The sequence below is a fragment of the Myotis daubentonii genome, chromosome 12 (genome assembly GCF_963259705.1).
Source record: "Myotis daubentonii chromosome 12, mMyoDau2.1, whole genome shotgun sequence".
NCBI lineage: Eukaryota > Metazoa > Chordata > Mammalia > Chiroptera > Vespertilionidae > Myotis > Myotis daubentonii.
Genome location: NC_081851.1, coordinates 20158821 through 20182778, shown reverse-complemented (window position 1 = coordinate 20182778; position 23958 = coordinate 20158821). Strand labels below are relative to the sequence as shown.

Sequence of the window (23958 nt, the reverse complement as noted above, 5' to 3'; positions counted from 1 at the left end):
TGGAGCGGTGGTCTTGGGAGACCTACATGCTGGAAAAGCATGCACCTGTAGTGTTCAGAGTTCTGTAGCTGTGGGGTGGGGAAACTCAGATTTTGCTGGTGCACTTGTGGTGGATAGGCTTGCGTTCCCCATAGCAGCACACAGGAGCACCCACAGTGAGTTTGCTAGGGCAGGCGCACTGAAGCACTCTGAAGGGCCCTGGCACACTTTGGGCAGGTATCCAGGATGGGTGAATTCCGAATTTCTACTGACCAGGGGAGTGCGTCCCTATTAATCCAAGATCGGACCCAGCATAGGATTACCACGGCTTCCCCAACGTGCCCTGTGGATAGATGGGCTGAGGGGGAGTGAGCAACTGTGGCGGTGCAGTTCGCAGGCGCAGTTCCCCGGCGCTGAGCTCTGACGCACGCTGTGCCCTGGCGCTTAAGTTGCGCAGCTGGGTGTGTGTGAGCAGTTATTCAGGCAGAGGGAATTCAGAATTTCTACTGGGTGGCAGTGTGCCTGTGTCTGTACAAAATCACACCCAGTTTAGTCTCCCAGTGACTCCTAAGAGGAGTCTATGGAGTGGTGTGCCTCAGAGACCTGCGCGCAGGCAATGTCAGAGGTCTGCCGCTGGGGAGGGGGAGACTGCACTTACTGCTGTCGGGGTGCATTGCTCCTTTGGCGCAGAGTCCCAGAGTCTGCAGGTGTGGCTGCAGGATTTTTGCCGGAGTGGCTGCCGGGTCACGGGCAGTGTCCAAGGCCTGTCTGGGTGGTGGTGCTGCTGAGTTCCTAGAAGAGGCCGCTCTCCCCTTTAAGATGGTGTGGGTTCCGTGCCCGGGTCCCGCAGTCCGGGGAGTGCCACAGCAGTGATAGTCTCTCCGTGTCCCAGAGAGCCTGGTCTGTCAGTCTCTGCTGCTCCTGCTGGATTTAACTGTCCCTCACTCACTCACACACCACACACCATACACATCCACACACTCTCCATTCATCCCCTCACTCACTCACTTCCTATCCCTCACCTCCATCCTGCCAGCCACCATCTTACGCTGGAATCTAATCCCAAATAGAGTTGTAGCCTCTTTGTTTCTCCTGCTTCCCAGATTAAATTTATGAAGATACCAAATTATTGCTCCAGTTTCTGAGAGCACCCAATTCAAAATTTCTCTAGATGCTCAAAATCATAACACAAGGTCTAATCCCATAACAAGCCCTTCCTAACATCCCTTTACTGGTTCTCCATATTGGATGGTCTCTCCTCTTGCAAGTAGCACCAATAAATACAACTTTAAAGAAAAGAGAACATAGACATCTTTGTCTTCACTGCCCCCTATGCAGTACTGACTCAGTGGTGTGAAATCACTGGGCTAAATGGCCAGTCCTTTTTGTTCCAGTCTTGACGGTCCTCGATTTTATCTGAAGAAAGTACAGCCCTCACTAACACATTTCATTTTTGAAAAACATTTCCTAAATGTTACCTTTATGTTTTCATTTTACATCAGAGGGCATTTTTTTTTAAACCTCACCTGAGGATATTTTTTCCCATTGCTTTTCAGAGAAAGTGTAAGGGGAGAGAGAGAGAGAGGGAGAGAGGGAGGGAGGGAGAGGGAGAGGGAAGAAAAGAGGGAGGGAGGGAGGGAAAGCAAGAGAGAGAGAGAGAGATGTAAGAGAGACATATCGACTGAATGCCTCCTACATGCACCCTGACCAGGGACGGGAGCACACCCCGCAACCCACGACCCTCTGATGTACAGGCCAATGCTCTAACCACTGAGAAACACTAGCCAGGGTCATCTCTTCACTTTCATCTTGTATGAATCTTTTGTTCTGAAGTGTGTGGGAAACTGTTTATTGCCTTCACTATCTGATAAGCATAGACAGAGAACTCCCCGAAACCCCCCTCGAAGGCTGGGTGCCTTTGAAGCCCTAGCAAAGCTCAGAGCTAGGCGCCACCTCTGTTTGTCCAGACAGTGGTAGCTGAAACTACTCCCCCATTTATTATTATGTAAATCCTTGCTGATGGGCTAGTCTGCTTGTTACTAGGGAGTCACCTCCCTAAGGGCTATGCTATGGGTGCATCCGAGATCAATAAAAGCTTGGTGAGGCCTGAGCACAGAGGAAGTCCTTCGGGACTTGCCGCCTGGTCCCCCAATATTGCAAAATTATCTCGTGTCTTTTTCTCTCATTTGCTGTGCGGCTCCTCTTTCAGATACCGAACCCTACTCCACGCAGAACGTGGAGGGAGTCTTACACGACAGAAGTGTGTCTCTTGTAGACAGCATATATATGGGCCATGTTTTCTTATCCATTCAGCTAACCTATGTTTTCTTATTAGAGCATTTAAGCCATTTACATTTATAGTTATATTGATAGGTACTTATTTAAAGCCATTTTTATTCTTTATGGCAGTGCTCCTCTCTCTATTTCTTCTTTTTCTTGCAGCAGCCCCTTTAACGTTTCTTGCAATGCTGGTTTGGGGTTAATATGCTCCCTTAGACTTCTTTTGTCTGGGAATCCGCTTCACCTTCAATTTTGAAGGATGGCCTTGCTGGAGAGAGTAATCTTGGTTTCAGAGCCTTGCTTTACATTACTTTGAATACTTCATGCCATTCCCTTCTGGCCTGTAGTGTTTCTGTTGAGAAATCAGTTGACAGCCTTATGCAAACTCCCTTGTAAGTAACTTACTGTCACTCTTGCTGCCCTTAAGATTATCTGTTTTTTTTTTGCTGAACCGGTTTGGCTCAGTGGATAGAGCGTCAGCCTGCGGACTCAGGGGTCCCGGGTTCGATTCCGGTCAAGGGCATGTACGTTGGTCTGGGGATGTGCAGGAGGCAGCTGATCGATCTCTCTCATCGATGTTTCTGACTTTCTATCCCTCTCCCTTCTTCTCTGTAAAAAATCAATAAAATATATTTTTAAAAAAAAGATTATCTGTTTTTAACATTTGCCATTTTAATTATGATGTGGATCTTTGTGTTCTTCTTTACTGGGACTCTGTACTTCCTGAACTTGAGTGACTCTTTCCTTTACCAGGTTAGGAAAGTTTTCTGTCATTATTTCTTCAAACAGGTTCTAGCCCTTGCTCACTTTCTTCTCCCTCTCATACCAGTATAATATGGATGTTGTTCTGTTTCATGTTGTCCCCAAAATCCCATAAACCATCCCAATGTTTCTTAACTATTTTTCTTTTTACTTCTCTGATTGTTTTTTTCTACCTTGTTTTCTAATTTGCTGATTCAATCCTCTGCTTCCTCTAACCACTCTTTTTTTTTTTTATTAAATCTTTATTGTTCAGATTATTACATTTGTTCCTCTTTTTTCCCCCCCATAACTCCCCTCCTCCCAGTTCCCGCCCCACCCTTCGCCCTCACTCCCCACCCACTGTCCTCATCCATAGGTGCACGATTTTTGTCCAGTCTCTTCCCACATCTCCCACACCCCTTTCCCCCCCAAGAATAGTCAGTCCATTCCCTTTCTATGTCCCTGATTCTATTATAATCAACAGTTCATTCTGTTCATCAGATTATTTATTCACTTGATTCTTAGATTCACTTGTTGATAGATGCATATTTGTTGTTCATAATTTGTATCTTTACCTTTTTCTTCCTCTTCCTCTTCTTAAAGGATACCTTTCAGCATTTCATATAATACTGGTTTGGTGGTGATGAACTCCTTTAGCTTTTCCTTATCTGTGAAGCTCTTTATCTGACCTTCAATTCTGAATGATAGCTTTGCTGGATAAAGTAATCTTGGTTGTAGGTTCTTAGTATTCATCACTTTGAATATTTCTTGCCACTCCCTTCTGGCCTGCAAAGTTTCTGTTGAGAAATCAGCTGACAGTCGTATGGGTATTCCCTTGTAGGTGACTGAGTTTCTTTCTCTTGCTGTTTTTAAGATTCTCTCTTTATCTTTTGCTCTTGGCATTTTAATTATGATGTGTCTTGGTGTGGTCCTCTTTGGATTCCTTTTGTTTGGGGTTCTCCGCGCTTCTTGGACCTGTAAGTCCATTTCTTTCACCAGGTGGGGAAAGTTTTCTCATTATTTCTTCAAATAGGTTTTCAATATATTGCTCTCTCTCATCTTCTGGCACCCCTATAATTCGGATGTTGGTACGCTTGAAGCTGTCCCAGAGGCTCCTTACACTATCCTCGCATTTTTGGATTCTTTTTTCATTTTGCTTTTCCGGTTGGATGTTTTTTGCTTCCTCGCATTTCAAATCATTGACTTGATTCTTGCGCTCCTCTGGTCTGCTGTCGGGCGTCTGTATAATATTCGTTATTTCAGTCCGTGTGTGCTTAATTTCTCGTTGGTTCCCCAATATAAGATCGAGGGTCTTATTAGTTTTCGTGTAGATCTCATTAAGTTTATCGGCAGCTTCTAAACAGTTCTTGAGAGACCTTAAAAGTGTGGTTCTGAACTCTATTTCTTCCATTGACAATTTTGTCCTGTTTCTTTGTCTCCGCATTTTGTTATGCTTCCTTGGTGCACCCCCTAGTGGTCTTTGTTTGCAGTCTTATAGATAAAATCTTGATTGTTGTAGCTAATTCCAGGGAGGGTTTGACCTCCAGGCCAAGTGGCTATGAGAATCAGCTGTGTCAGCGGTGAGAGAACTTCTGTCCTCTAGGGAGGTGCTAATCTAGCCTTTGCCTGAGGCTATCTGGCAAATGCCTCTGTGCAGGGCTTGGGCAGGGCGGGTCCCACAGGATCAACAGGGTGGGCCAGAGAGAGCAGTTATGGCGGCTCTCAGTCCTGTCCCCAGGGGCTCTGCCTCTCTGAGTCCCAGCACCCGCTGCAAAGCTCGGAGAGAAAGCTGCACTCGCTCTGACCAAAGCCAGACAGTCCGCTTCTCCCGTTTGAGCCTGGGTCCCTAAAGACTCGCCTGTATCTGGAGCTCAGAGTCTGCGACTCCCTCCCGATTGAAAACAACAACCGCGCCCTCCGCCGCCAGCCCGCTCCGCGCACTCCGCACCTCAGAACTGGACCCCAGCACCGCGCCTCCTCCGAGTGTCCGAATGCGCTTCTCCTTCCTCCCAGTTGTAGGACTTCCACTCAGCCAGCGTTCCTGTGGTTCTGGGTGATGTCCGCTCCGTGTTCTAGTTTCACTTTTGAAGTAGTTGTTCAAAGCAGCAAACTCCGGCACTAAGCTATGCCGCCATCTTGGTTCTCCCTCTAACCACTCTTAATGGGTATTCTTTATTTCAGCTACTAGAGGCCCGGTGCATGGATTCATGCACCAGTGGGGTCCCTCGGCCTGGCCTGCACCCTCTTGCAATCCAGGGTCCCTCGGGGGATATTGGATAGCCAGTTTTGGCCTGATCGCTGCAGACCTGATCCAGACAGGAGGGAACCTGATCCCCACAGGCCCGATCCAGACAGGAGAGAGCCCAATCCTGTGCATTAAGCATCTGTCCCCTGGTGGTCAGTGTGCATCATAGCGACTGGTTGTTCGGTCATTCAGTCACTTTGGCTTTTATATATATAGATGTTAGTCTTCATTTCCGATTTGTTGTTTTTCATTATTTCTATATCTTTTTCATGCTGTTGAGCATTCTAAAAACTATTACTTGATACTCTGTTTCCAATAAATTGCTTTTCCTCCATTTCATTTAGCTCTTTTTCTGAAGATTCCTCCTGTTCTTTCATTTGGGCCTATTTCTTTGTTTTCCCATTTGTGCTGTTTCTTTGTGTTTATTTCTGTGTATTGGATAAGGCTGCTATCCTCCCAGTCTTGGGGCAGTGGCCTTCTTGTGGGATCCAGTAGTGCAATCTCCTTGATCTTCTGAGCTGGGTGCTCTAGGAATGTCCCTTGTGTGGGTTATGTGGGCCCTACTGTTGTATTTGGGTCTTCATTGCTATTTTCCCATTCATGGGAGGGTTCAGCACTCAGGCTTGCTGACTGGGAGGCTCAACCCCAACCATGTCATGCCACCCAGGACTGACACATCATAGGGGCAGATTCAACAGCATTGGAGCAAAATCCAACAAGCTCCACAAGTAACAGATCCAAAGATTTTTTTTCCTTTTGTTCTTAACTTTTTTCTTTCATATCTTTTATTTATTTATTTCCTTTCATTCTGTTTTTTTCTATTTCTTTCCTTTTTTTAGTTTTTATTTTTTATTTATTTTTTCTTTTCTCTTTTCTTTTCCTGTTTTTCTTTTCCTATTCTAGATTTATTTTATTCATTATTATTACTGCTTAAAAATTATATTATTTCATTAATTTTTTTCTTTTTTTATTCTTATTCTATTTCTTTTCCATCTTTCATATTCTCTTTTTTCAGTTCTTTTTTTGTTTGTTTGTTTCTTCTAATTCTTTTGGTCTTGTGTCTTTTAGTATGGTTTTTTTAGTCTTTTGTTGTTGAGTTTCATGTTGTTTCAGGTTTGGTCTTATTTTGTTCTGTCAAAACCATTGTGACGCCCTGGCCAGTTTGGCTCACTGGATGGAGCGTCGGCCTGTGGACTCAAGGGTCCCGGGTTTGATTCCAGTTGGGGGCGTGTGCCTTGGTTGCGGGCACATGCCCACTGGGGAGTGTGCAGGAGGCAGCTGATTGATGTTTCTCTCTCATCGATGTTTCTGGCTCTCTGTCCTTCTCCCTTCCTCTCTGTAGAAAATCAATAAAATATATTTTTAAAAAACACCATTGTGAGTCACTGTTCCTGCCTGGCCCTGAGCAACCTGACTGAACCATGCCAGGGCAGAGCCACAAGTAGTCCACGGGGTAGGGCCTCCATAGGACAGAGGCTGGGTCTGACTCAGGTCTTGTACCTTGAATATGTCTATTGTGAGCTGCTCTCACTTCCCCCACAGAACTGGGCTCTGTAGGGGTATCTAGGTTCTGGTCAGGACGGTTTAAACAGATTTGTGTTGGGGGTGGTACCTATACCTTGTAAGAGGCGGTGGCAGGCACTTCCTCTCCTTCAAATGCTTCAGCTCTGCCTGGTTCACTGGCATCCCCTTTCTGCCACCCCAAGCAAAAGGCATTTAAAAAAAAATAAAAATCATCCACACTACACACGCCAATCTTTCAGCAGGGCCTCCGCCCAGGCTCAGACCTGGCCAAATATCCAAGTCCCTTATGCTGCCAGACCCAGTCACATGGACACAGATATCCAGCCCAGAGCCATTCCCTCTGGTCTCAGGTTATAGCAGGGTGGGGCAGAACCAGCCGTTGCCCTGGTGGGAGAAGGGGCACCTGTCCTACACTCGAGGTAGACAGGACTGATCCTCTTCCATGGGATCACAGAAAAGGAAAAATAAAATAAATAAAAACTAAAAAAAAAGGAAAGAAAAATATAGAATGAAAGAGAAGAAAGAAACAAACGTTATGATAGAAAAAAATAAGAAAGAAAGAAAAGAAACTTTGGATCTGCTACTTGTGGAGCTCGTTGGATTTTGTTCCAATGCTGTCCAGCTCCCCACCTGAACTCCACAAAAAGTTCTTCCGCAGAATGCAGGGTCCCTCAGATTCACTTCTGGGTGTACCAGTCAGACCCTTCTGCCAGCCCCAAATTCCAATGCACGGCTCCTCCCATAGACACAGACAGAGGTGAACTTCCCAGGCTGGTGTTGTGACAAAGCAATCACTCTTTGCATGTGGTGGTGTGGTCTGAGACTCTCAAGTGGACCGATACACCACTGCCCAATGATACCAGAGGACGGGGGCTGGACTGCCACACCTTCCCTCTGGCTTCCCAGCCACGCAGCTCACCCTCTCCTCATCTCTTCCTGTCCCCTCTCCACACTCCCCACTCACAATAATTCAGATCAGCTACATTTCAACTGGCTTTTCAAGTTGAATGCTCTGCAATTTAGCCACAAGCCCAATCTGGTGCTGGAAGCAAGTGGACAGAACTTCCTGCTAGTCTGCAGCCATCTTGGAATCTTCCTCCAGCGAGCATTTTTCAGAATTGAACCCTAAAATCCACTGAATGAGATGATTCAAGGAATTATAACTTTGCTGAGTCAGAAACATGAGTAATTTTTGTCGAAGTCCTCAAAGAACATTAAATAATCTAAAGATTTAAATATTATCCCATATAGTCTGTGCTAAACATTATAGTATATCATTTCAGAAATACACTTTGACAGCCTCACCTTAGAAATTAATTGCATGACACTTAACAGGTAAAAGAAATTCATCTTTCATTCCGTTCACTCAGCAGATGACTCACCTGGGGAGAAAAGGTCCATGTTTTGGGCTTTTTAGGCTGCCATGTGGCTCTGACTGTATGAATGTTGCTCAGAACCTGAAATAAGATTTTCCCATTAGAAATAATGTAGAAAGCTCTCTGAAACACCACTACTTCCACACCCTAAACAGTTAACAGTATCTAAATTGCGTGGAGCAGAGGGAGAAGGGACCTTTCACTTTTTACGTTGTGCAATTCTGTCATTTCTGATTTTTCAACATCAAGTACATATATAATTTTTTAAATGATTAACAAAAAACAAGTGTTAAAGTGCTTTATAAAACAGAGAAGGACTAGTAAAATGAATTCAGACTCATATCTTTCCATTGGTGATAAATTATATTAAGTGAAATACTTAATATCTGAGATAGAAAAGTAAGTTTCAGGTACAAAATGACCTTTTAAGAAACGTGACCCATAAGAGCATTTCATGTGTAGTCTTGTCATCCTGCCCCTGAGACAGACAAGGCTAACAGCTCAGATATATGGTTCCATCTTCTTCAAGATCTCAAGGCCCATAAATTATATTCTTTCTGCAATTTAATCTCATAAAATGCTACTGAAGAAGTCAGTCACACAATATACATAAAACAACGAAACATAAAAGGAGCCAAAACTATAAAGAAAAGTTCAAATTCTGTAAAGTTACAGTCAAAATTGACATCTTCCAAAGAACAGGTAACAATTTTTATCTTCAATAAAAAATAATTAGGGGACTGTCTAGGGCGGGGGGATAAAATGGATACATATGTAATACCCTTTGTAATACTTTAAGCAATAAAATAAAAAATTAAAAAAATATATATTTTAGTATAGCACTTCTAAAACTAATCTTTAAAAGTAATTATAAATTATCCCAAACATGTCATCTGAGGTCAAATTCAATTCACTGCCCTCTAAGTCCCCACTGTAGGCAGTTAGCAGTATTTTACAGACGTGCAGGAGGCAGCCAATCAATGATTTTCTCTCATCACTGATGTTTCTATCTCTCTCTCCCTTTTCCTCTCCCTCTCTAAAATCAATAAAAATATTTTTTTTTAATTCCTGGAAACAGATGAAAATAAACACATGACAACCCAAAATCTATGGGACACAGCAAAAACAATCTTGAAAGTTTATAGCACCTCAGGCCTATCTCAAAAAAACAAGAAAAATTAATAATAAACTATTTAACCCTACAACTTAAAGAATTACAAAGAGAACAATGAGAAAAGCCCAGAGTAAGCAGAAGGAAGGAAATAATAAAGATTAGAGCATAAATAAATGGCATAGAGACTAAAAAAGAAAATACAAAATACCAATGAAACCAAGAGGTGGTTCTTTGAAAAGATAAACAAGATTGATGAACCTTTAGCCAGATGCATCAAGAAATAAAGAGAGAGAGAAAAGGAGAAAGAAAGAAAGAAAGAAAGAAAGAAAGAAAGAAAGAAAGAAAGAAAGAAAGAAAGAAAGCCCAAAGAAATAAAATCAGAACCAAATTAGGTGAAGGAACAACTTACACCACAGAAAGACAAAGGACTGTAAAAAAAAAACAACAACAAAAAAAACCTATGAACACCTATATGCCAACAAGCTGGACAATGTGGATGAAATGGACACATTACTAGAAATATACAATCTTCCAAAACTGAATCAGGAAGAATCAGAAAACCTAAATGGGCCAATAACAACTGATAAAACTGAAGTAGTAATCAAAACACTCCCAGCAAACAAAAGCCCTGGTCTGGATGGCTTCACAAGGGAGTTTAACCAAACATTCAAAGAATAAGTAATACCTAGCCTCCTCAAACTACCCCAAAAAATCCAAGAGGAAGGAACACTTCCAAAATCTTTTTAAGAGGCTAGCATTATCCTATTCCAAACCAGATAAAGACACTACAAAGAGAAATAACAATGTTGGGGAACCAAGATGGGGACATAGGTTAACGCCGGAGTGTGCTGCCTCATACAACCACTTCAAAAATACAACTAAAAGACAGAACGGGCGTCATCCAGAACCACAGGAAGGCTGGCTGAGTGGAAGTTCTACAACTAGGAGGAAAGAGAATAACATACCGAGACTCAGAGGAGGCGCAGTGCTGAAGTCAAATACTAAGATGCGGAGGTGCGCAGAGCGGGCTGGTGGCTGAGGACGTGGTTGTCTTTTCCAATCGGGAGGGAGTCTCAGATTCTGTGCTCCAGATCCGGGCGAGTCTCTAGGGACCCAGACTCAAACGGGAGAAACGGGACTGCCTGGCTTCGGTCGGAACTCAAAGGCAGCTTTCTCTCCAAGGTTTGCAGCGGTTGCTGGGACTCGGAGAGGCAGAGCCCCCAGGACAGGACTGAGAGCAGCCATAACTGCTCGCTCAGCCAGCCCTGTTGATGCCCTGGGACCCGCCCCGCTCAAGCCCTGCACAGAGCCATTTGCCGGATAGCCTCAGGCAAAGGCTAGATTAGCACCTCCCGAGAGGACAGAAGTTCTCTCACTGCAGACACAGCTAATTCTCACAGCCACTTGGCCTACAGCTCAAATCCCCTCTAGTATTACCTACAACAATCAAGGCTTAACTACAACAAGACTGCGCACAAAGACCACTAGGGGGTGCACCAAGAAAACATAAAAAAAATGCGGAGACTAAGAAACAGGACGCAAATGTCAGAAATGGAAGATATAGACCTCAAAACCACACTTTTAAGGTCTTTCAATAATTTTCTAAAAACTGCCGATAAATGTAGTGAGATCCTTAAGAAATCTAATGAGACCCTGGATGTTGTGCTAAAGAACCAACTAGAAATTAAGCATACACTGACTGAAATAAAGAATATTATACAGACTCCCAACAGCAGACCAGAGGAGCGCAAGAATCAAGTCAAAGATTTGAAATGCGAAGAAGCAAAAAACATCCAACCAGAAAAGCAAAATGAAAAAAGAATACGAAAATACGAAGATAGTGTAAGGAGCCTCTGGGACAGCTTCAAGCATACCAACATCAGAATTATAGGGGTGCCAGAAGATGAGAGAGAGCAAGTCATTGAAAACCTATTTGAAGAAATAATGAGAAAACTTCCCCCACCTGGTGAAAGAAATAGACTTACAGGTCCAAGAAGCGCAGAGAACCCCAAACAAAAGGAATCCAAAGAGGACCACACCAAGACACATCATAATTAAAATGCCAAGAGCAAAAGACAAAGAGAGAATCTTAAAAGCAGCAAGAGAAAGAAACTCAGTTACCTACAAGGGAATACCCATATGACTGTCAGCTGATTTCTCAACAGAAACTTTGCAGGCCAGAAGGGAGTGGCAAGAAATATTCAAAGTGATGAATGTCAAGAACCTACCACCAAGATTACTTTTTCCAGCAAAGCTATCATTCAGAATTGAAGGTCAGATAAAGAGCTTCACAGATAAGGAAAAGCTAAAGGAGTTCATCACCACCAAACCAGTATTATATGAAATGCTGAAAGGTATCCTTTAAGAAGAGGAAGAAGAAGAGAAAGGTAAAGATACAAATTATGAACAACAAATATGCTCTATCAACAAGTGAATAAATAATCTGATGAACAGAATAAACTGGTGATTATAGTAGAATCAGGGACATAGAAAGGGAATGGACTGACTATTCTTGCGGGGGAAAGGGGTGTGGGAGACGCGGGAAGAGACTGGACAAAACTCGTGCACCTATGGATGAGGACAGTGGGTGGGGAGTGAGGGCGGAGGGTGGGGCGGGAACTGGAAGGAGGGGAGTTATGGGGGGGAAAAAAGAGGAACAAATGTAATAATCTGAACAATAAAGATTTAATTTAAAAAAATAAAATAAAATAAATTTTAAAAACAAAGACACTACAGAGAGAAATACGGGCCAATATCCCTGATGGACATGGATGCTAAAATCCTCAAAAAAGTATTAGCAAATCAGCCCTAGCTGGTTTGGCTCAGTCAGCCTTCGGACTGAAGGGTCCCAGGTTGATTCCAGTCAAGGGCATATGCCTAGGTTGCAGGCTCAATCCCGAGTAGGCAGCAGTGCAGGAGGCAGCCAATCAACGATTCTCCCTCATTATTGATGTTTCTATCCCTCTCTCCCTCTCATTCCTCTCTGAAAATCAATAAATGTATATTATTTTAAAAATTATTAGCAAGTCAGATCCAGTAATACATTAAAAAGATCATACTCGAGAGAAAACCAAGATGGCGGCATAGGTAAACACCAGAAATTGCTGCCTCCCACAACAACTTCAAAAATACAACTAAAAGACGGAACGGACATCATCCAGAATGACAGGAAGGCTGGCTGAGTGGAAATTCTACAACTAGAAGAAAAGAGAAAAGCATACCAAGACTCAGAGGAGATGTGGTGCAGAAGTAAAGTACAGAGGTATGGAGGCGCACGCGGAGAGCGCTGGTGGCTGAGGACACGGTTGTCTTTTTCAATCGGTAGGGAGTCTCAAGCTCTGAGCTCCAGTTCCGGGAGAGTCTCTGGGGACCCAGTCTCATATGGGAGAAACTGGACTGTCGGGCATCGGTCGGAACTCGAGGGCAGCTTTCTCTCGGAGGTGCTTGCAGCGATTGCAGGGACACTGAGAAGCGGGGCTTCTGAGTGCAGCCATAGCTGCTTGCTCTGCCCTGTTGATCCCCTGGGACCCCCGCCCCACCCAAGCTGTGCGCCGGCTTTTGCATATGAAAGGCCTGGCCCTTTGCAATCTGAAAATTACCTAACAAACTGCAGCTGGCCTAAGGCCCCACGGCAACTTGCATTGCTTTACAGCTGAGCTCCTGCTGGGTAGCCTCAGGAAGAGGCTAGATTAGCACCTCCTTAGAGATCCAGGAGCCAGTGTGCCTGGTGGTCAGAGTGGGACCATCCAGATTGCAGCTCCTCCGATCCATAAAGGACACACTCAGGGAGCAGACGCAGTGAGCACCAAAGCCCCACTGAAGCAAGTCTTGCCCGAGAGGGGTGTCTCCGGCATAGAAGTTCTCCCGCTGCAGACACAGCTGATTCTCACAGCCAATTGGCCTGGAGGTCAATTCCTCTTAGTGATGCCTACGACAATCAAAGCTTAACTACAACAAGACTGTGCACACAGCCCACAACGGGGTGCACCAAGAGTGTCCACCTCAGGTAATTGGGGAGGCTGAACCACTGGGCCCTATAGGACACCTAGTACACAAAGCCACTCTATCAACACAGGGAAGCATAAAAAATGCGGAGACAAAGAAACCGGTCACAAATGACAGAAATGGAGGAAAGCAAACTACTGGATATAGAGTTCAAAACCACACTTTTAAGGTTTTTCAAAAACTTTCTAGAAACTGCCAATAAATTTAGTAAGACTCCTCAAAAAGTCTGGTGAGACCGCCGATAAATGTAGTGAAACCCTCGAGGATATGAAAAAGGACCAACTAGAAATTAAGCATACACTGACTGAAATAAAGCATATTATGCAGAGTTCCAACAGCAGACTAGAGGATCGCAAGAATCAAGTCAAAGATTTGAAATATGAAGAAGCAAAAATCACCCAACCGGAAAAGCAAAATGAAAAAAAGAATCCGAAAATATGAAGATAGTGTAAAGAGCCTCTGGGACAGCTTTAAGCGTACCAACATCTGAAATATAGGGGTGCCAGAACGAGAGAGAGCAAGATATTGAAAACCTATTTGAAGAAATAATGACAGAAAACTTCCCCTACCTGGTGAAAGAAAGAGACTTACAAGTCCAGGAAGCGCAGAGAACCCCAAATAAAAGGACTCCAAAGAGGACCACACCAAGACACATCATAATTAAAATGCCAAGAGCAAAAGACAAAGAGAGAATCTTAAAAGTAGCAAGAGAAAGACAGTCAGTTACCTACAAGGGAGTACCCATATGACTGTCAGCTGATTTCTCAACAGAAACTTTGCAGGCCAGAAGGGAGTGGCAAGAAATATTCAAAGTGATGAATAGCAAGAACCTATAACCAAGATTACTTTATCCAGCAAAGCTATCATTCAGAATTGAAGGTCAGATAAAGAGCTTCACAGATAAGGAAAAGCTAAAGGAGTTCATCACCACCAAACCAGTATTATATGAAATGCTGAAAGGTATCCTTTAAGAAGAGGAAGAAGAAGAAAAAGGTAAAGATACAAATTTTGAACAACAAATACACATCTATCAACAAGTGAATCTAAAAATCAAGTGAATAAACAATCTGATGAACAGAATAAACTGGTGATTATAATAGAATCAGGGGCATAAAAAGGGTGTGGACTGACTATTCTTGGGGGAACGGGGTGTGGGAGATGCGGGAAGAGACTGGACAAAATTTGTGCACCTATGGATGAGGACAGTGCGGGGGGGAGGTGAGGTTGGAGGGTGGGGGGAGAACCGGGTGGAGGGGAGCTATGGGGGGGAAAAAGAGGAACAACTGTAATAATCTGAACAATAAAGATTTAATTTTAAAAAAAATTTTCAAAAAATAATAAACTCAAAATGTATAAAAGACATAAATGTAAGTTGTGAAACATAAAAATCCTAGAAGAAACCATAGGCAGCAAAGTCTCAGACATCTCTTGAAGCAATTATGTTTACGGATACATCTTCTAGGACAAAGAAAACTAAGGAGAAAATAAACAAATGGGACTACATCAAAATAAAAAGCTTCTGCACAGCAAAAGAAACCACTAACAAAATGAAAAGGGAGCCCACTGAGACACTGCTTGAGAACATATTTGGCAATGACACATCTGATGAAGGTTAATATCCAACATATATAAGGAACTCATACAACTTAACAGAAGGAAAACAAAAAATCCAATTAAAAAATGGACAAAGGACCTAAATAGACACTTCTCCAAAGTAGACATACAGATGGGCAAGAGACATATGAAAAAATGTTCAAAGTCACTGATCATCAGAGATGCAAATTAAAACAACAATGAGGTATCACCTCACACCTGTCAAAATGGCTATCATCAACAAATCAACAAATGACAATTGCTGGCAAGAATGTAGAGAAAAGGGAACCCTCATGCACTGCTGGTAGGAATGCAGACTGGTGCAGTCATTATAGAAAACAGTATGGAGTTTCCTCCAAAAATTAAATATGGAACTGCCATTTGACCCAGTGATCCCACTTCTAGGGATATATGCTAAGAATCTTGAAACACCAGTCAGAAAGAATACATGCACTCCTATGTTCATAACAGTGTTATTTACAATAGCTATGATCTAGAACAGGGGTGGGCAAACTTTTTGACTCGAGGGCCACAATGGGTTCTTAAACTGGACTGGAGGGCCGGAACAAAAGCATGGATGGAGTGTTTGTGTGAACTAATATAAATTCAAAGTAAACATCATTATATAAATGGGTACGGTCTTTTTTTTTTTTTTAGTTTTATTCATTTCAAACGGGCCGGGTCCAGCCCGCGGGCCGTAGTTTGCCCACAGCTGATCTAGAAACAGCCCAAGTGGCCATCAGTAAATGAGTGGATAAAAAAGTTGTGGTACATTTATACCATGGAATACCATGCAGCAGTAAAAAAGAAGGATCTGCCGAAACCGGTTTGGCTCAGTGGATAGAGCGTCAGCCTGCGGACTGAAAGGTCCCAGGTTCAATTCCGGTCAAGGGCATGTACCTGGGTTGCGGGCACGTCCCCAGTAGGGGATGTGCAGGAGGCAGCTGATCGATGTTTCTAACTCTCAATCTCTCTCCCTTCCTCTCTGTGGAAAATCAATAAAATATAAAAAAAAAAAAAAAAAAGGATCTATTACCCTTTGAGACATCATGGAGGGACCTGGAGATGATTATGTTAAGCAAAATAAGCCAGTCAGAGAAAGACAAATATCACGTGATCTCACTTAAGTGTGGAATCTAATGAACACAATAAACTCATTAGTAAAATAGAACAGAGGCATGGAAACTGATTCTCAGATGAATCTCAGAGGAAGGGGCCTGGGGAGGAAAAGCTTAACCAAAGAACATATATGTGTATATACATTGCCCATGAACACAGACAATCAGGTGGTGAAGGCCTGGGGCGGGGCGGGAACTGGGTGATGGTGGGCAAGGAGGTTAAAAACGGGGAGGGACATTTGTAATACTCTCAAGAATAAAGATTTTTTTAAAGAAAAAAATAGATATCACAGAGGCCAGAAGAAAGGACACAATATTTGTCAAATGCCAAGGAAAAGAATCACCAACTCAGAATTCCATCTCCACTGAAAATATCCTTCAGGAATGAGGGGGAAATGGAGACATTCTCAGATAAAGAAAAACTAAGAGTCATCGTCCTATCTGAAAAGATGGGTTTAAAGGAATTTCTCTAAACAGGGAGGATTGAATAAAAGAAGGAAATTTATGAACATCAGGAAGGAAGGAAGAACAATGGGAAGAGTAAAAAGGTGAGTACAACAGATATTCTCTTGAGGTTTCTAAATTATGCTTGATCTTTGAAGCAAAAATTATAATACTGTGCAATGTGGTTCTCAGTGTATGTATGGAAGGGGAATATTTAAGATGATTATATTATAAAGGAAAGAGGGTAATAACAATCAAAGGGAGGTGAGGTTTCTACCCATGACTCAAACTGGAGTGATGACATTAGCAGACTATGATGAGTTATGTGCCTATAACGAACACCCAAAGCAAGAAGTAAAACACTGTACAGAGATCTTCTCCATAGCACTGCAGGTGATTCAGAGGGTCTGTGAGAGTAGTATGTTCAAATAACACACTAAGGTCATAAAGAAACACAGATGAACGAAAAAGAGAGGAAATAAAGAGAAAACCCCCAGCAGACTACGATTTCCGACTCCTCTCCAGTATCTGCCTGCTTTCAGATGCTTTTCAGTACCTTCAGACAGTTGCTTTTTGTACATTGCCCAGAATTTACAGTTGTCACCACTGGGCAAGCTGTTCCGAGAGGAGCTTACTCAACCAGTATTAGAAGCAAGCAGTGTCTCAATCAGTTTCATTAGCTGAAGTAGTACTACAAAATAGAAGAGGGTTAGATTTGCTCACAGCAGAACAGGGAGGAATATGCTTAGTCCTACAGGAACGCTGCTGCTTTTATCCAACAAATCCGGGATCGCCCGAGACAAGATAAAGAAGTTACAAGAAGATCTAGTGAAGAGATGGAGAGAATTATTCGAAAACCCCCTTTGGATCGGCTTAAATGGACTCCTGCCCTACCTGCTTCCTGTTCTCGGCCCCCTTATAAGCCTTCTCCTAATCCTAGCTTTCGGCCCCTGGGCTTTTAGAAAATTAACAGACTTTGTAAAACAACAGGTTGATAGCGTCCTGGCCAAACCCATTCAGGTACACTACCATCGTCTAGCCATGTTAGACCGTGAATGTGATTATAATGACTGCTAAAACTCCCTCCCTGAGGGGACAGCATGATGCCAGAGGGATGCTTGCCTACTCCCCATAGAAGGAGAAAGGCATGGGCACCGACCTGGGTGCACGGCAAAGCACTGCAAGGGAAGGTCACAAAAATTTTCGACCGCCTCTGGATTTCCCTGTGAGCACACTTGGTTTGCATAGAGGTTGGTATCCATACATAACTATCGGCTCTGCCTCGCCTCCCCAAAAGATACCAAGAGCCACTGACGGTGGGATCCCACCATCCCACGGGAGGAACCAGGTCCCTACTCCCCCAGTCGGTTAAAGCCCACCCTTAATAAAGAAAAAGGGAGGAATTGTTGGGAGCCATTAGAGATATTGGCTTAGACAAAGCCATCTTAAGAACTATAAGTTTCTGGAAACTCCTAATTACCAGAAACCACCTGTGTCTTGCAAATTGGCCAGCAGTTAAAGATAAACTACCCTCACACAGCCGCTAAATCACACATCTCCACTGATAAACACACAGCCATCCCGGAGCCTGCTAAAGCACGCATCTCCGCTGATAAGCACAGCCATCAGGAGCCTAATAAATCTCTAGTAATAGGTTACTGCCCATAGACCCCTTTACCCAGCCCCCTTCCCTAAAACAGTATATATTCTGCCACGGTGAGAATAAAGTTTGAGGCTTGATCAGGACTTGTCTTGCCTCCATTCTTTCATGTCCCTTGTTTGTTTCATTCTCCTAGGGTGTCTCTTCGTTCCCCCGTTGTTGTCCCGCGGGTCGGGGAAGTCCCATGTGTTTATGCTAACTCATTAAATAACCCTCACACTGACCCTAATAGGTATGAACCAGATGAGAGGGAGAACAAGGTCAAGTTCTCTGGTCAGAGTTCCATACTCAGCAGCTGGTGGAGCCAGGGTTGATCCTGGCAGGCTGCCTCCAGTTTTGTTTTCCTGAAAGCCATACTTGCTGCCCACTCACCACCACTGTCTCACAATCCCCAAACAGTCTACTCATGTCCCTTCTGTTCCCTCTAATCCATCTTCAGAGAGGCGCCAGACATCTGCCCAAAACATATATCAAAATCGTGTCACTTCCCCCAGTAATTCCCCTGCTTTTAGCATAAAGACAAAAATCTTACACCATAGCCTACAATGTCCTGACATCTCCCATTTTAAACCAATCTGTACTTCCCCTCGCTCTCTTCACTCAGCCACACAGACCCACTTCCCAAGTCCTTTCCCACATAACCTTTGCTTGCACTGCTCACCTGCACTGCTCCTTCAAACAGATAGACAGTTCTCTTTTTGCACCTTGTTATGGCCTGTTCACCAGACAGATCTCAACTCAAGCATCATGTCCTCAGGAGAGTCAGACTACCCATCTCTAACGTAAGCATGCAGTGCTATCAACTTCCCTGAAAGCACAGCTTTAGCCAGCATCCCACTCTTTATATGAGGCATTTTCATGTTTTGTTCAGTTCAAAATATTTTCTAATTTCCCTTGAAATTTCCTTTTAACCCTTTGATTATTTAGAAATCCATTTCCAAATATGTAGGATTTTCCATTTATCTTTCTGTTACTGATTTCTAATTCAATTACATGGGATCAAAAACCACACCATCGGCCCAGCAGGTATGGTTCAATGGTTGAACATCAACCCATGAATACCAGGAGGTCATGGTTTGATTCCCAGGCTGCAGACTCAATCCCCAATAGGAGGCATGCAGGAGGCAGCCAATCAATAATTCTCTCTCATCATTGATGTCTCTATCCCTTTCTCTCCCTTCCTCTCTCTGAAATAAGAACATATTAAAAAATACACTGTATTATTTCAATCCTTTTATTTTGTTCAGAAGCATCACCTTGCTGAACGTTCCATATGCACCTAAGAGAATGTCTATTTTGGAGTGAAGTGTGCAAATGTCAGTTAGATCCAGTTTGTCGGCGGTGTTATTGGGTTCTTTTCTATCCCTACTAATTTTCTATCTGCCTGTTGCATAGATTTCATATATATATGTTTATTGATTTCAGAGAGGAAGGGAGCGAGAGATAGAAACATCAATGACCTCCCTCCTGTACACCCCACACTGGGGATCGAGCCCACAAACGGAGCATGTGCCCTTGACCAGAATCAAACCTGGGGCCCTTCAGTCCACAGGCTGACCACAGGGCCAAACCAGCTTGGGCTGTATAGATTTCTGAGAGAAGAAGTGGTAGAGTTTCCAACTGTAAGTGTGGCTTTGCCTGTTTCTCCTTTAGCTCTATCAGTTTTCACTTTGTGCATTGTGACGCTCTGATGCTAGATGAACACTTTGGGGACTGTTACATCTTCTTGGTGAACTGTCCCTATCATGCAGTGTGCCTCTCTATTCCTGGTAACTGTCTTGTTCTAAAGTCCACTTTATCTGATATTAATATATTTTAAGTGCTACATGTTTTTCCACCCTTATTACATTTAAGGTAGGTTTCTTATACGTAGGCTATGGCTAGATCGCTCTCATTGTGGTTTTAACTTGCATTTCCCCAATGATTTATTATATGTTGACTCTATCTTTATATGCCTCTTAGTTTTTCATATATTTTCTTTTTTTAAGTGGTTTTTTTCCATTTAGAAAACTGAGTTATATTTTTGTTTCTTGGACATCCTTGACTTGTTCATGATCTTAGGGGACAAGTGTTCAACATTCCATCATTAAGGATGATGATGCTAGCTTTAGTTTTCTAGTTGCCCTTTACCAATTTGAAGGCATTCTCTTTTGTTCCTAGTGTGTTGGGATTTTTTTTAAAATCATGAATGGGTTTTGAAATTGGTCAAATACTTTTTCTAATCTATAGTTCTTCTTTAGTTCTTTAGTTCTGTTAATATGGAAAATTACAATGATCTGAATTTAAATGTCAAATGTTGGTTACACAGGTGCATAATTTGAATTCCTGAAATTCAAGTTCAATATTCCCCAATGTGCTAATATTTTGTTTAGGATTTTAGATTTTATATTCATGAGGGACACTGCTCTTATCATTTTTTTCTTGTAATGTCCTATAGTATTTTGGCATCACATTTTTCCTGGCCCTACAAAATGAGTGGGGAGATTTCCTTTTCATCTTTGGAAGAATTTGTCTACTATTGGAATTATTTCTTCCTCAAACGTTTGGAGGAATTCACCAGTGAAGCCATCTAAGACTAGGGTTTTCTTTGTTGGAAGATTTTTAATTACAGTTTCAATTTTTTTAACAAAGGTTATTTAAATGTTCTATTTTTTTCTTATGTCAGTTTCAGTATATTGTGGTTTTTCAGGGAATTGATGTATATAAATTATCAAATTTATTGGCATAAAAATGTTTATAATATCCCCTTACTATCCTTTTAATGTCTGGGGGATCTGTGATGAGGTGCCATTTTCATGTCAAATATTGATCATTTGTTTTCTTTCTCCCTTTTTAAACTTTCTTAATCAGTCTTACTAGTTAGGCATCTCTCAATTTTACTAATCTTTTCAAAGAATAAACTTTTGCCTTTTCTGATTTTCTCTTTTATTCATCTGTTTTCGGTTTCATTAATTACTATTCCTACCTTTATTATTTCCTCCATTCTGCTTTCTTCTGGTTTAACTCACTCTTCCTTTTCTAGCCTCTTGAGTTAGTTTAGAGCACCAATTTTAAATCTTTCTTCTTGTCTAGTAGTATATCAATCAAAGCTATACATTTCCAGCCCAGCCGGTGTGGCTCAGTGGTTGAGCGTCAACCTCTGAACCAATTCACGGTTGGATTCCTGGTCAGGGCACATGCCCAGTTGCAGGCTCAATCCCCAGTAGGGGGCATGCAGGAAGCAGCTGATCAATGATTCTCTCATCATTGATGTTTCTATCTCTTTCTACTTCTTTGCTTCCTCTCTAAAACCAATAAAAAATATATATATATTTTTAAAAGCTATACACATCCACCTGAGCATCATTTAAAGATATTGTCTCACAAACAAATCAATTGTTTTAATCCTCACCCGAGAATATGTTTTTATTAATTTTAGAGAGAGGAAGGGAGAGATAGAGAAACTTCGATGTGGGAGAGAAACATCAACCAGTTACCTCCCATACACAGCCCAACCAGGGATCGAACCCACAACCTAGGTATGTGTCTTGACCAGGAATCAAACCTGCAACCTTTTGGCGTATGGGACAGCGCTCCAACCAACTGAGCCACCTAGCCAGGGCCAAATCAATTACTTTTTTAGGAGTCATTCAAATTCTTTGTTTGGTACTGGATAAAAAATATTCTCCTAGGAATCAGGGAGGAGTCAAGTGGAAAAGAACACAAGGAAGCTCCATGAGGGGAGGTAATGCTCCACTTCCTGATGGGGGTGAGGGTTACACAGGAATGTGCGTTTGACAGAAATGCAACTCTGTGCGCCTAAGTATTGAGTTATACAATACTAGAAGGCAAGCATCAGTACCTTTTTGTAGGTGAAAAATCTATGGCTGAAAGGCTTTAACTATGATGATTAGCCAACATCACACATCTGGCCACTGAAAGAGCCAGAGTGAAGCCCATGCCATCAAAACCCATGTAGTTGCACTCTACCACATATTACTTTATATGTATGTACACATGCCTATACATACACATACGCATGCACATATAAAGAAACAGAGACACAGGGACAGACAGACCCCCGCCAGGACGTGTTTAACGTGTTGACTAACAGAATGTTTCCCATCCTGACGTGAAGCCCTGTGCTCTGCAGTAAGCTCACCTTACTGCCGTCAAACAGACAGAGGCACACGTGTCTGCTGAGGAGCTGGATGCTCACTCCCGGCACAGGAATCATTTTACAGCTCCAGAGCGTCAGGATCAAGGAAACACGACTTGCCCTTGACCTAATCTAAAAGAAAAATTAGTTATGAAAAAGGTTTACTTTTGTGACTAATAAGACAAAGTAATTTTCAAAGCATCTTTTATAAATATGTAAGAATATATACATAAGAATAATGTACAAATAACAAAAGGAAGACTTTTACAAACAAATATGCACCCACAAGAAAACTGTCAATAGTATGATTAATTTAAGTCAAAATTTCAGGTACATTTCTTATGACGATTTATATTTTAAATACTTGCACTCTGGTGGAAATGTACAAAGCTGTGATGGGAGGAGCTGCCATACAATCAGGTAAGATGTATGAGCTTATTCACACAGCCGCTCCTCCACAATGGGGTGAGGGCAGACGGTCACGGCATGTGCGGCTTCCAGCCAGCTCCTCTCGGTTTAATTCTAAGCACTTAGCTACATTGTTCCTTGGCTTCTTAAACAGACGTTTTGACAGAGAGAAGTCACTGACCATGGGATATGACTGCTTGGTTCACCTTCACAGGTACAGTTCAGAATGTCCATAAACAAATTTCATCTGGTTTCTAATTTAAGAACATCTTCCATTCTTAACTTTCTGCCTTATGATCATGGTCCTTCCATTTAAAATACTTATATCATTGATAAAAATAAGGCAACATCTAAAAGCCTCACCTTTTCATTTTAAGAAATGAGAGCGGGGTGTAAAATTCATAAAATGAAATGCCATTTATCCCAGTATTCCAGTACTAGTACACTAAACACACCAAATACGACATCTTTGTTGACTTGCAATAAGAGATATTTAATACAAAGAAGATTCCAGGCAATACTCTGGTTGAGAGGAAAAGCAGCACTAAAATTCTGCACTACTCCTCTCCACAACATCTGACCACAGTAGGTCTGTTCACTCCTTGAGGCCCTGGGGCAGGAAGTGGAAAAGGTGGAAGTTAAACAGGAAGGGGAGTGATGCACTCCAACATGGTGTAGATCTGCTAAAGAGTTGGAGAGTACAATGAAATGAAGAGTGTTTCCTACTTCAACTGGGGATACAGGAATCCTTCACTCTAAGGAATCCCAAAAAAAAGTATAATCAGAAAGTACTCATTCTTACTTAATTAACATAATATTAATAATAATAATTGCTGAGGCTGACCAGCAGACCCTGAGCAACGGATGAATGATTACTCTGACACACGTTTCTGTGAAAGAGAGGGCTAAGGGATTGCTTGGCTATAGGAACCCAACAGCCCCATTCACCTGCCTCCTTAGGCTTTTATTGTAGCAACAGCTTGACCTAAAATTAACTTCTAGATACTATTAGTAGGGTAAGTAGCCTTGAGAAGATACATGCATCTGCAGTGTCCTTTAAGCAAGGACATCTGAAGACTAAACATAAAGATTTCAGTAAACACTGGGGTCTCAGACTTGTTTGCAAAAGTCAAGGCAGGGGCTGCCACCTTCAGCAAGGTCCCTTAGAGGCCCCCGACCTTTCAGAGAGTCCTCCTTACAGACTTTCCAACCAAGTCCAGTGCTTCCCCACAAATGATGATGATGATGATGATGGTGATACTGCCTAACATGTCCTGAGTTATCATCATGAGCCAGGCACTATCCTCTGCCCTTCACACACATAATTCTCGCA

General features: G+C 42.5%; 1 protein-coding gene across 3 annotated transcripts in view; it reads right to left on the bottom strand.

The window, feature by feature from the left end:
* NPHP1 (nephrocystin 1) overlaps positions 1–23958 on the bottom strand; it is a 97903-nt gene that overhangs the window by 50886 nt on the left and 23059 nt on the right. For all 3 annotated transcript variants that reach the window (XM_059659102.1, XM_059659103.1, XM_059659101.1), the window contains exons 11-12: positions 22221–22349; positions 8152–8226 (exon numbers count right to left, since the gene is read on the bottom strand). In XM_059659102.1, coding sequence (XP_059515085.1) covers positions 8152–8226; positions 22221–22349 — 204 coding nt within the window. The remainder of the gene's footprint in view (positions 1–8151; positions 8227–22220; positions 22350–23958) is intronic.